This window comes from Musa acuminata, chromosome BXJ2-6, assembly GCF_036884655.1.
Source record: "Musa acuminata AAA Group cultivar baxijiao chromosome BXJ2-6, Cavendish_Baxijiao_AAA, whole genome shotgun sequence".
Lineage (NCBI taxonomy): Eukaryota > Viridiplantae > Streptophyta > Magnoliopsida > Zingiberales > Musaceae > Musa > Musa acuminata.
This window is the reverse complement of record NC_088343.1, coordinates 3412501-3426591: the sequence shown is the minus strand read 5'-3', so window position 1 is coordinate 3426591 and position 14091 is coordinate 3412501. Positions and strand designations below refer to the sequence as shown.

The window sequence follows — 14091 nt, the reverse complement described above, 5'->3', positions numbered from 1 at the left end:
GTTTGTACTAGCCAACATTTACCACTCCAAGTGTGAATGGGGATGCGAACAACCCCCTATCAGACAGGCCAGTCCTCCACTCCAGGCGCTTGAGGGTTTGCATGCATAACGCAGAGCTGTGAGATGACTCATACCATTGCCCGCTCATGCTGAGGCCTGCCCACCGCCATCCCTTGTGTCCTGTTGATGGACCTCCTGGTATTCTTCCTCCCCTCCACTCCTTGACCTCGTCCCTACCTCCACTGCTGCCACCACTTCTTCTTCTTCTCTTCCTCTCCTCTTCTCCTCCTATCCTCCTCTTCTTCTTTTTCTCCTTTTCCTTTCCTCAAGTCTCTCTTTCTCCTTCCACCGTCATGAATCAGACCTGTACCAGTTCAATCATGGACCGGCATGGATCTAGTATCTGAAGCTCCAATCCTTGACTAAGGCACAAAAGATAGTGAGGATTGATGGAGATGCACCGTGGAGAACATTGAAGCACAGTGTAGATACTCTTTCTTTCATTTTCTTTTGCATAAGCAAGTCATCAGAGGTACATTAATATCACTTTGTGATGCATCATTATTTGTGAAGTTTGTCTGATGTACTAGGTGATATTCATCTAATTCCCCACTGGGCCCTTTAGCTATGGGTGTAAATTGATATATGCAAAATGCACAATTAGTACAAAAACACAGTGATGGCTAATGGTATCCTTGGACTTGCCAAGCTGTCTTGCTAGAATTTAATGCATAGGCGAGCACTAGAGCCCATGGTGTGGCACCATCAGGCCAAGATCATTGTTGGAGGCACACTGGACGTTTTCATTTTTTTTAATAAAAAAGTTATGGCTTTATCTGATATTGACTGTCATACTGCATTTTTGCTATTATTGTGCTTCCATTTCTAGAGGCTCCTTGTACGTTGATCATCTTTTTTGTCATTCTTTTGCTATGTGACAGCTTTTATATGTTATTGCCTTAATTTATAACTGAAACATGAGATGGATTGCATACTTTCATCCCATTGTTTGTCTTCTGTATGTCATTCTTTTAAAATGTATATTCTGGAATAATGGCTATTGTTACAAAATTCTAGTATTGGGCACACGTGTACACATCTTCATGAATTGTCGTATTGGAAATCTTGATTGTGTAGTGCCTCATGTGGATTTTAACAGTTTCAGGAAAGTTTCATGCTATTTCTATGAATAGTTCAATCTCAATTATAATATTGTTTATGATGCTATGTTAACTGCCTCATGTATTTTAACAGTTTCAAGGATTTTCTCTACTACTGCAACCAATAGTTCAATGTCAGTTGCAATACTATATATTATAATGCCATACTCTATAAAACTTAAAAAACTACTTGCCTTCAGGTACTGTTTTTCTCCACTATGACAAGATTGCTTGATGTTATGGAGGAATATCTCTCTTGGAAACGATATAGGTACCTTCGTTTGGATGGACATACTTGTGGACTCGATCGTGGAGCTCTAGTTGAGGAATTTAACCGTCCAGACTCACAAGCATTCATCTTTCTTCTAAGGTTTTCTTTTTTTGCATTAAAAAATCACTAGTTAATTAACAACTTCATTATAGTCTACTTAAAGAAGTTTTATGGAGCCCTTTACTAACTTGGGTTGCCATTTTTATTAGCATTCGGGCTGGAGGAGTTGGTGTAAATCTTCAAGCAGCCGATACTGTCATCATATTTGACACTGACTGGAACCCACAGGCAATAGCAAAGTCTTGTAATTGCATGATGTATGCATTATGCATTTGGTATTACCTTCTGACATTCTTTCCTGTGGGTTTAGGTTGATCTACAAGCTCAAGCAAGGGCCCATAGGATTGGTCAAAAGAGGGATGTTCTTGTTCTGCGTTTGGAGACAGTAAGTGCTATGATCTTTAGTAAAGCTCCATAAAGAAGTATGCTAACATCTTCATAAAATTACCATCATTTTCTCATCCTTGGGCCTATTCTGTTATATGTCTATCAAAAACAGGAAATATATGATCCTTTTTTGTTAGTTAAAATTAATATTGACCTTACACATAATAGAAATAAATATGTTCTGATCCATCAGGAACCAATACACTTAAAGCATCCTTCATTCGCTGTCTAGTTGTTGTATTTAATTCTTTTTGTAGTGCCTTGATTCTTTCTTTCTTTTTCTGTGGCTGGCGTCCATGAATTGAACTACATAAAATTTGGATAGAAGGTATTGACTTCTTAGAAAAATTAAGATTAGGGTTGGGCTGATCCAGATTGGTGGTATGGATTGTAGAATTGTATTATTGGCTGAAAAACTATTAGAAGTAAATATAATCAAGAATCTGCTGCATTTAATTATTCCATTAGCCATTAGTTTTCATTAATATTTAGTTTTGCTTGTACTTTTCTTTTATGTTCTAATATTTTGTTTGAGAATCTTCTAATACAACTGCCTATAAACTATTCAGTTTTACAAACCTTCCAGTTTAGTTTTTTGTCATTCCATAAATGCTAATTCTATTGGTCTTATTTGTTTTTATAAAGGCAATATTAAAAAAGTTAATTTGTAATTAATATATTAATGTTATGGTTTGCTATGTGTCTTTCTACTTCTATTTGTATAATATTCTAATTAATTTTTCTAATTTTATTCCGCTTATTATATTAAATTATTTTTTAGAGTTTCATGTTTCTTTCTTTTGTGCTGATATTTTTTCCTTCTGTTCACTTTTGTGTTTTCCTCTTTCCTTCTTTTCTCTATCCTTTTGGCTTCCCTCCCATTTCTTTTGCTCTTATCTTTTCCTTTCTTCCTTCATCCTTTCCTGTTTATCCCACACAGATGCCCATCATCCACTACCTCTCTCTTTTATTCCTTTTCTATTAGCTTTTAATTTTACTTAATGATTGTAAATAGGAGAAAAGGTATATGTAAACCCTAGTTATGATGAAATTTTTTTTTAAAGACTTTTAGGGTTCTTCTCTGACTTTCATTGTTATTTTCTATGTTCTCCTTTCTCTTCAACCTTTCTTTTTTTATTGCTGTTATTTTCTATTTGTTTTATTTCATTTTTTTATTTTATCATTCTAATACCAGATATTTGTCTTCTTTTGCATATATATCATCTGGAAGTTGATTGGTCTTGAATTTTATCAGTTCCATTGTTCTTTGATGAAGATTTTGGATATTAAGTATATCTTTCTTTGATGAATATTTTGGATAGCAAGTATAGCTTTTTTTGTTAAATTCCAAAAAAAAAAAAACAAAAATTTGTGATGAAGTATACTTATCATTTAAATTTCAAAAATTTTAAGATTTCTATGAGATTGACGTTGATTGCCAAGTAGATTCTAGGTTTAGTGCTTGGGCTATTTGACACTATTGTTGGTTTATTAGCTGCTCACTATCAACATTAGTTTTGGCCATACATGGAATTTTTGTCTGTTATCAAATAATTTTGGTCTTAAAAATTTTTATCACATCATTTTTTACCATATCACTGCTTGACTTCTTTTGATGTCTTATATAAGTAATTTGAACTAGCTACAGCCAATTAAATTTAATAGTTAATGTCAAGGTTCGTAATTTCGTATTGTACCGACGTTTCGAGCTTTTCTCGGTACGATATAGGCGTATCGAGTGGTACGTTAAGGTGTACCGCTCGATATATATATATATATATATATATATATATATATATATAAGGGAGGTGTACGTTACCTCGGTGACGTTGCCTCCTTTTCTTCTCCTCGTCACGTCAGACGAGGAGAAGACCGCCACGTCAAACGAGGAGAAGAACATGGTCTTCTCCTCATCTGCGATGTTCGACGAAGGTGTCGAAGGCCGTAGACGTCTCCAATCTTCGATGAAGAACGCGGCGAAGGCCACAGCCCTCTTCGGTCTTCGGCGAAGAACACGACGAAGAAGAAGCTGAGCCGCCGCCTCTCTATTACCTTCTAGATCGGGATCGTCGAGAGAGGGCGGTGCCGGATCAGAAAGTGTCGAGGTTCTCTCGATTCTTCCTTTTCTTCTCCCTCGACGCTTCTTCTTCCCTTGCCAGGTTGATATCGCCCGGTAGCGGGCTGTCTGCGTATCAGTTTATTGGCGGACTGGTACGTATCGCCCGGTACGAGTGGTATAATTTGAAATTAAAATCCTTGGTTAATGTGTACTGTCATCATATGCCATATTTAGCCTTTTACCAGGTTACTGTCCATCTGTATTATTTGGATTTATATGTATATTCTGAAAAAAGATGGTCCAATATAGGTCTATGTGAAAGAATTTTAAGTTTGTCTTTTTCTAGGCCTTGCAAAGGAATGGTAGCTTTTAGTAAACTTCAGGATTTAAGTAAAGGTGTCTACTAGCTTTATTATTACCTTTTCAAGGCCATGTTCAAGTTGTAGGGGGAGGACTCCAATAAATTATTCTATTATTTGTATCAAGGATTGAAATATCGTACTGTACCGGAGTTTCGACATTCGCTCGGTATGGTACGATATTGTATACCGAGCGGTATACGGTTCAGTATACCGTTCGATATATATATATATATATATATATATATATATATATATAGTAAAAAAAAAATTTAGGTGATGTCGCCTCTCTTCTCCCCACGCGAGGCGACGTCGCCTATATATATAAAGTAAAAAAAAAAATCTGCGATGTCGCCGTAGCCCCGTGTGGGGAGAAGATAGGCGACGTCGCATATATATATATATATATATATATATATATATATATATATATATATATATATACTGCATGGTATCTGGCGGTTTGTGTATCGGTTTGCTGACGGACCAGTACATACCGTCCGGTATGGGTGGTACTATTCGAAATTGAATACCTTGATCTGTATATATTCGTAGTGATTTGTGTAGACTTACTGTTTACATCTCTATGCTGTTCATAGTATATCTTGATTTTCTATTACTATTATGTTTTCATCTCTAATGCTCATAGGGTTTCCTTAAATTCAATATGGTCCTTTAGATAAACCTTGTACTAAGTCTTTGAATATTTTATATTGGTAATAGCCACGATTAAGGTTTTTGACATGATATGTTAAAATATGATGATGCTCGTGGAACAAATAGTTATGTTCTACTCTTTTTGGTCATCAGTATTTTCTTTTCACTGTAACTATTGTTACTTAGGACTCATCTGTATGTGTGGTTTGATGATTGTTATTCTCTGTTTGGTAATATGATCATTCAATTTGGAAACCACAATATTTTGTGCATTTTGTGTGCAGATCCGCACTGTTGAAGAACAAGTAAGAGCTGCAGCCGAGCACAAACTTGGTGTTGCTAATCAGAGCATAACTGCAGGCTTTTTTGACAATAACACAAGGTAGTTTGGTTTCTCCTGTGTCTTAACATATAATTGTAATTTGTGAACAGCTATTCTTCTGAAAAAAATTTGATTTTGATAATTGCAGTGCTGAGGACCGAAGGGAATATTTGGAATCCCTACTTAGGGAATCCAAGAAAGAAGAAGCTGCTCCTGTTTTAGACAATGATTCCCTCAATGATATCCTGGCTCGCAGGTATGTTTTCTTACGTATGTTATTTTTGTTACCTCCAGATGGAAAATTTTCTGGTAACTGAAATTATTTGACTAATTGCCTTTATTTTGTTCATCATATAGTGAATAACATGCTTTTTTGCAGTGAACCTGAAATAGACATATTTGAATCAATTGATAAACAAAGGCATGATGAAGAGATGGTCTGTCATCCCACACTTGCGTGAATTTCATTCAAATTTCCTTTGTTGATGGTCCATCCACTGTAGCATTCATGCTATATTAATTTAATTACTTCTTAAAATGCCTTGCAGGCAGCATGGCAAAGATTGATTCAGGGTTCAACAGATGGATTAAATCCATTAGCCATGCCTTCTCGTCTTGTGACAGATGAGGACTTGAAACCCTTTTACAAGGCAATGATGATACATGAATCACCAAATGTCAGCATGAAAAGAAAAAGTGAATATCTTGGTGGCCTTGATACACAACAATACGGCAGGGGCAAACGAGCACGTGAGGTTGATTTGCTTATCCAACCCACAACATAGAGCTTTTTTTTTGCGTGTCCATATCGGTAAGTCAATCATTTGTTTTCTTTTTCAGGTCCGATCTTATGGAGATCAGTGGACAGAGGAAGAGTTTGAAAAACTTTGTCAGGTTGATTCTCCTGCGTCATCACCTCCTACAGAAATATCAAGAGATCCATGTACCACAAAGGAATTATCTGAACCTCAAACCAGTGACACACAGCTATCATTGCCATTGCAAAAAGATTCATCAGCTTCACCCACAGAGCCATTGCAGCAAGTCAAGGAGCCTACTCCTGCAAAACGAGGCAGGGGTAGGCCAAAGAGAGCAGCTGCAGATGCCTCACCTGCTGCAGCTGCTGTTCAATCAAATATAATTATCAAGCAGGAAATGAAGCCCCAAACTGAAAGGGTCTCCGCTTCTCCTACAGTTACTGGTGTGGATTCTTCTGCAAGTGCAAATACACAGGAAGAATCTGTTGCAGGAACTCCCGCTTTAGTACCAGCACCTGGGCCCAATATGTCAATTCAAGCTAAGCGTCGCAAGACTCAGACTGGAGAAGCACCTCGAGGACGAGGCAGAAAGCAGAAATTGGCAACGTCTACTGGTGAAGTAAACATGATTGTTGGACTTCATGGGGGAAATGAAGTAGGATCAGATAAACCAATAGTTGCTGCCATGTCCCTGGAGAAGGCAACCACTGATAAAAGTTCAGGAGCTCTAAATGACCCTTCTGTTGGTTATCAGGCTAATTGTGAGATAGGATTAGAGAGAGTTGATCTAGAATCAGTCAGAATCACGACCTCATCACAAGAAGCAGATAATCTTAGGAGCATAGCACCATCTGTAGAAATGAGAGAAGTTTCAACCGTTCCTGCTGCTGCTGACACTAAAGCAGTTCCAGTTGGAACCAAACTATCTGTCAGCATGGATAACATGAGCTCTGTTCAGTCAAAGTTGCATGATGGTGTGAAAGTTGGTATGGTGCATGGCATTCCATCTGGAACTCCTGCAACATGCACTCCAATTATGCCTGTTGCATTTGCACAAGATTTAAAAGAAAATGCAGCTTCGCAAAGAGTACCTAGTACTGATGCTAAATCAAATGAAAGCCATAAACCAGCTGACAAACCAGATTTATCTCATGGAGGCACCCAGAAAGCAGCACCTGATAGCCTTGGATCGGGAGAGAAGAAACTAGCTGAAGGAAATATTTCTCTTTGTAGCACTGAGAAAATAAAACCAGATATGGATGTCCAGTTAAGTGAGAAAAGGCAATTGGCTGATAAGCCAGGTGACTCTTCAATTCAGAGCTCGCCAACAGTGGTACCTAGCAATGGTATCTTGAATATTAGCTCAATGAGTAGGGAAACCGGAGATGCCAATGCTGAAGTGCAGTCTATTGTAGCCATCCAAGAAATGGTCAATCCAAATAAACCACCAGATGCAGGACATGATAGTTTGAATTCCTCAGCATCTGTCATCGCAGTTCCTTTAGTTCAAGTGCAATATTTTCCAGCAAAAGACAGCAGTATTGTGCCTCCATTCGTTCAAAGAGGGCTGGATAAATCTTCAGTTACGAGAAAAAAAGCAGCTGCTCGAAGTGGTTCTGCAACAGCAGCTTGTGAACGCCGTGCTCGACTTGCGGGATTGAAACAAGCAGAAATGTCAAATAAAGCAGATTGCAAGTCTAAAGCTACAAAAGCAGTTATTTTGAGAGAAAGACAGAATAGTGACAGTACAAACAGTCCTGTAACATCTAGGACATTATGTAGCTTTGGTAACAAGCCAGATGAGACTGAAGCTGCTTGTACACAGTCTTCAGAGGTGGGGCCTGTTTGTGAAAAGCTAGATGCGAACCTGTGCAACAGGGAGTTTGTTCTATCTGTAACTGAAGAGAGTTCTGATGGTTATGGTCACAAAACTTCACTTGTCAAATCTGCAAATTCCATTGAATGTGATATGCATTCTGCTGTTGGTTCATTAAACAAGGTTGTGGGAAATGTTATGAGACAGGCTTCTGTAACACCTGCAGAAGTATCAGGGTCCTCTAGTAAACAAGATCAGAGTTGTAAAGAATTGCCTGGAGATGTCAACACAAGTATAGAGATTGAACCATGTAATAGTGGAAGCAATGCTGAGAACAGCAAGCTTACTTCATTAGAACATCCAAAGTTGTCCATACTTTCATCTGAAGTAGATAAAATTGGTGGTACAGCTGAAAAGCCAGGAAGCATATCAGATGAGGTTGCATCAAATCTGTTGCCCACAGGGAATGCATCTCAATCATGCAAAGAAGTTAAAAATGAGGTAATTGAGTCAGAAAGCAAAGCAACTGCCTTGATTGAAATTGATCAGCATCTGAACGTCAACAAAATACCCACTGTATATTCAACTGGTTCTGCTGTTCCACCCACTGTTGAGGACACTGAGAATGAGGTAGTCAATGTGGTCGAAGGCCATTCTACTAGCAGCTCCAAAGTTGAAGGTATGGAGGAGGAAGCTGTGAGTGTCTCTGATCATCCATCTAATCGAAGTTATGGAGTTCATCTTGAAGGGGAACAAAAAGCTGTAGATGTTAGTGAAAATCCAGCTCACCTAAGTTCTGAATTTGAAGGTGAGAAGAAGGTTTTGGAGCACCACCTTGGTGCCGGAGTCAAAAATAAGGAGAAAGATGACATCAGTATGAAGGCCTGTGAACTTCAATCATACATCAGTTCTCAGGCTGTGGAGATCCTTACGGATTTGAGGCAAAGTGATCAGGAGAACCAACATTCTGAATGCTGCTTGGAGACAAATTCTTCTGTAACCCTGGGTTTCGAAGTCGTTCCTCAAGAGAAAAAGGAATCTTGCATTGAAATTGAAAGAACATCACAAGATCAATCTTGTTCAAATGCTAATATCAATATAGATGAAATACCTGCAAGTTCAGCTAGTGTGATTGATGAAAAAGTGAGCTGCAAAGATACTCAAAATGTATTAGGTGCTTTTTCAGAAAAAGCCAGTGACTCTACTGTCATGATTTCTGGCAAAGATCCAGTGCATCTGGGTGTTACTTCAAAGGAAGATATTCCTGATGGGTCATTTGTCAATCCTGACTATAATGGTGTTAAAGATCAAACTTCAATAGTTGATTCTCTGCATTCTAATCTCAGTGGTCGGATGAGTTCCCATCTTGATAGTGAACAATTTACTCGCACAAGCTGTGAAGACCAAGCACCTCCAGAAATTACACAGGTTGCCGAGATGTCTGGTCAGATAAATGTGGGTCCTGTTGTTGAAAGTTATAATGATTTTAATGTTATCTGTGTCGAAGATGAAGCATCTACTGATACAGAGAATGGAGTCATCTTAATGCAGAGTAATGTGGATGCTGATAATGTAATTGGTGATTCAGTCGAAAAGAATTCTGGTGAAAATCAAACTTCTTGTGGTGATGGGCAGAACCAAGATGCATTCTGTCAGGTTAATGTCAATCCTGATGTCACTCAGGGTAAAAACATCGAATCAGTTGACATACCTTATATGAAAACTTATAATGTTCCAACTGCATCTTCTTCTGGTTTGCTTATTGAGTTTGAAAAACAACCAGCAGAAGAACAATTAATCGTTGCAAATGATATTTTGGTATCTGATTCTGTTCAGCAGAATACTGACAACTTTGGTCCTGATTCTATTCGTGAAACATATGGTGATATTGAAGAAACAGTAACAGACCTTCATAAAACTGATGATAATATGAAAGCATGTCTTGATGTTACAGAAAAAGCGGATTTATCTGATAATGTGGAAGCTCCTAAAACAGATATTGAAGAAACAGAAACTGACTTACATAATATGGATCATAATGTGAATGCACCTGACCCCATTCAGAGTGTTGCTGGAGTATGCAATTTGCCTTTCCCAGATGCTTGTGTTGATGTTGAACAAAACATAGATTTATCTGATAATGTTGGGGCTTCTAAAACATATAGTGATACTGAAGAAACAGAACCTGACTTAGGTAAGATGGACACTACTGTGAAAGCACCTGATCTCATTCAGAATCTTACTGACATGTGCAATAATGAGGATTTCCCTGATGCTCGTATTGATGTTGAACAAAAAGCAGATTTACCTGATAATCTGGAAGTCACTGGCTCTGCTGACTGTGTTATCAACATGAATATTTCACCGACAGTTCCTGTTAATTTGGTTAAAATTGATGGGGAAGTTCACAACATTGTTCAGACTGTTTCTGACACCTGCAGTTCACAAATTGTTCCTGAGTTTTCTGGTGAGATCAAACAAAGAGCAGTTTTAGTAAAGGTTACATGTGATACTGTGTGCAACTTGGATCTGCCTTCTGAAACGTGCAATAGCGAACATCTCAAAGCAACTGAAGCAAATAATCTGGCTGGTGAAAGTAGTATTGATGCATTGAACCTCGAAAATCCAGTGATTGAAAGTGAGAACCGAATTGCTGAATCTATATATGTGCCCAATGTGGGATCAGTTACTGTTGTCGAGGTAAGAGCTGAGGTAAGCAATGTGGAATATGTTCAACCTACATGTGATTCTGTATGTAACTCAGAGCCGCTATCTGAAACATGCTATAGTGAACATGATGAAGTAACTGAATCAAAGAACATTACCTCTGAAAGCAGTTTTGGTCAGTTGAACAACCAAAATCCAGTAGTTGAAACTGAGAACCAAAGTGAAGCTACACACATGCCCATTGTGGAATCGACTTCTGTTGTTGAGGTAAGAGATGAATTAGGTACCGTGGAATATGTTCAACCTACATGTGATGCTCGATACAACTCAGAGCCACCTTTTGAAACATGCTGTGGTGAACATAGTGAAGTAACTGAAGCAATGAATATTACTACTGAAAGCAGCATTGGTAAATTGAACCTCCAAAATATAGTGGTTGAAACTGAGAGCCAAAATGCTGAAGCTATAGAAAAGCCTAGTATGGAATCGACTTCTGTTATGGAGGTAAGAGATGAAGTCAGTAATCTGGAATGCATTCAAGCTACATGTGATATTGTATGCAATCCAGAGCCATCTTCTGAAACATGCAATGATGAACATACTGAAGTAACTGAGAACCAAAATGCCAAAGATATAGAGATGCCCAGTATGGAATCGGCTTCTGTTATGGAGGAACGGGATGAAGTCAGTAATCTGGAATGCATTCAAGCTACATGTGATGTTGTATGCAATCCAGAGCCATCTTCTGAAACATGCCATGGTGAACATCATGAAGTAATTGAAGCAAAGAATATTACTGCTGAAAGCACCATTGGTGAGTTTAACCTCCAAAATCCAGCAGTTGAAACTGAGAACCGAAGTTTGGAAGCCTTAGATGTGCCCAATGTGGAATCCATTTCTGTTGTCGAGGTAAGAGATGAGGTCAGTGATATGGAACATGTTCAAGTTTCATGTGATACTGCATGTAATCAGAATCTGCATTCTGAGAGATGCCATGGTGAACAGAAGGAAACAACTGAAGCAAAGAATACTACTGCTGAAAGTAGCATTGGTGAATTGAACTTCCAAATTTCAGAGATTGAAAGTGAGAACCCAATTGTGCAAGCTCTAGACGTGCCAAATGTGGAAGCAACTTTTGTTGTTGAGGTAAGAGATGAGGTGGGCAATGTGGAATATGTTCAACCTACATATGACACCATATGCAATCCAGAACTATCTTCTGAAACATGCTACGGTAAACATAATGAACTAACTGAAGTAAAGAATATTACTGCTGAAAGCAGCGTTGCTGAGCTGAACCTTCAAAATCTGGTTGAGACCAAGAACGAAAGTACTGAAGTTATAGATGTTCCCAGTGTGGAATCAGCTCCTGCCATTGAGGTAAGAGATGAGTTACTTAATGTGGTGTATGTTCAGCCTACATCTGTTATCATATGCAACCCAGAGCCACCTTCTGGAACATGCCATGGTGAACATAATGAAGTAACTGAAGCAAATAATCTTACTGCTGAAAGCATCGCTAGTGAGTTAAACCTCCAAAATCCAGTGGTTGAAACTGAGAATCGAAGTTTGGAAGCGTTAGATGTTCTCAATGTGAAAACCACCACTGTTGTTGAGACGAGAGATGTGGTCAGTGATGTGGAATCTGTCCAACCTACATATGATACTACATACAACTCAGAGATGCCTTCTGAGTCATGCCATGGTGAACAAAATGTAGTTGAAAGCAGCATTGGTGAGTTGAACCTCCAAAATCCAGTGGTTGAAACTTCAAACTGGATTTCTGCAGCCATGGATGAGCAAAATGAAGTAGCTGAAAGCAGCATTGGTGAGTTAAACCTCCAAAATCCAGTGGTTGGAACTTCAAACCAGATATCTGCAGCCACGGATGAGCAAAACGAAGTAGCGGAAAGCAGCATTGGTGAGTTAGACCTCCAAAATCCAGTGGTTGGAACTTCAAACCAGATATCTGCAGCCATGGACGAGCAAAATGAAGTAGCGGAAAGCAGCATTGGTGAGTTAAACCTCCAAAATCCAGTGGTTAGAACTTCAAACCAGATTTTTGCAGCCATGGATGAGCAAAATGAAGTAGCGGAAAGCAGCATTGGTGAATTAAACATCCAGAATCCAGTGGTTGTAACTTCAAACCAGATTTCTGCAACCACTGATGTGCCCGGTGTAGAATTAACGTCTGTTGTAACTAGTAAAGAAGATCCATCATCACCCTCACCCCCAGAAGAATAGTTGTTAACTTGTAGGAAGACCACAAAACTCATCTTGGGCAATGCAATGTGATTTAGCATGCCAAATTGTGGACCATACAACTGGTACTTAAGATATGATGTGAATGTCATGGTTTTTGCCACACGTGTTGTAGATTGCCTGATCAAGGAATGAATATGACCTCACAGTTAAAATAAGTCGCTAGGGTTCATCCTTTTTGCCCGCATGCGGACAGGATTTTTTTTTGCCCTTTTTTCTAAGGGAAATTGGGGACTTTGTCCCTTGGGTTTCATCTTGGAATTTTGCCCTTTTTTCTAAGGGAAATTGGGGACTTTGTCCCTTGGGTTTCATCTTGGAAAATATTTCTGATACCATCATACTCGAGTCCTGATGGACTCTCTCTCCCACAAATAACCACCATTAGCTATAGAATTGAGTCCTGAAGGACACTTACACTTGAATCTGCTTATGCTAATCTGTTGATTTTGATCCTGTCATCACTTGGGCAGTATTCTAGTAATTTCAATTGGAAATGTAAGATTATTACTGGTTCAGTTTGCTTGTGGCCATCAAGTTAGTTTTATGTTTATTTGTCTATGGAAGCAGAATCCAGCCGCAAATATGTGTGTGTAATCCGTTATGTTGGTGATGGATTCCGAATCAATGTTCGCTCCCGGTGGCCGACTGATGGTGGGGGCCTGCTGATAGCATCGATCTTCCCTGCTTTTCCCAAAGGTACCCTCTGCAGCTTTCTTCCTCGTTTCTTAAGTTGTTAGCAATGTGATTTGACGGTCTGGAGACCAACAGAAAAAGAAGAGTTCTACTAACCATGATGTTCTGTTGGATATGATATGCTTCTTTGATTTATAAATGGTTACAAAATAAAGCCAAATGGATTCTTCGTTTTGTGACTTTTACCGAGAACCATTCAGAAGATACTGCATGTGCAGGTACGATTTGAGGTATCGTGCACATATTCGAATCTAAAATGTTTTCGTACGTATTTTTTAATATCTCGGATTTAAAAATTTTATATTAAAATTTTTATAGTTATGAAAAAAAAATATTTAACCTTATTTGTCGATAAAAAATTTAACACTTGTGAATGATACAAAAATAATAGATAAAAACATAATTTTGTGATAGATGATGATACCATGAGTTATTGTTGCCATTAATGATGAAAGAGGAGATAGAGCTGAGGAGATGTTGTTGCAATGATTAATTTTATTGATATTTATCTGAACATTAATGATGAAAGAGGAGATAGAGCTGTGAAGCATCTACATCAACAGGGAAAAAGAAAAAGAAAGGTGAGGCATCTGCAACGGCACCATACCGCTTTGCCTCAT

At 38.4% G+C, this 14091-nt stretch overlaps 1 protein-coding gene across 3 annotated transcripts in view; it reads left to right on the top strand.

Annotated features, from left to right (window-relative positions):
• Nucleotides 1–12936, top strand: part of LOC135585022 (uncharacterized) — a 36153-nt gene extending 23217 nt beyond the window's left edge. For all 3 annotated transcript variants that reach the window (XM_065111420.1, XM_009404867.3, XM_009404868.3), the window contains exons 23-30: nt 1361–1530; nt 1641–1719; nt 1802–1876; nt 5238–5335; nt 5424–5531; nt 5655–5712; nt 5824–6030; nt 6116–12936. In XM_065111420.1, the coding sequence (XP_064967492.1) occupies nt 1361–1530; nt 1641–1719; nt 1802–1876; nt 5238–5335; nt 5424–5531; nt 5655–5712; nt 5824–6030; nt 6116–12760 (7440 nt within the window). In that variant the 3' untranslated portion in view covers nt 12761–12936. The remainder of the gene's footprint in view (nt 1–1360; nt 1531–1640; nt 1720–1801; nt 1877–5237; nt 5336–5423; nt 5532–5654; nt 5713–5823; nt 6031–6115) is intronic.
• Nucleotides 12937–14091: the final 1155 nt, after the last annotated feature.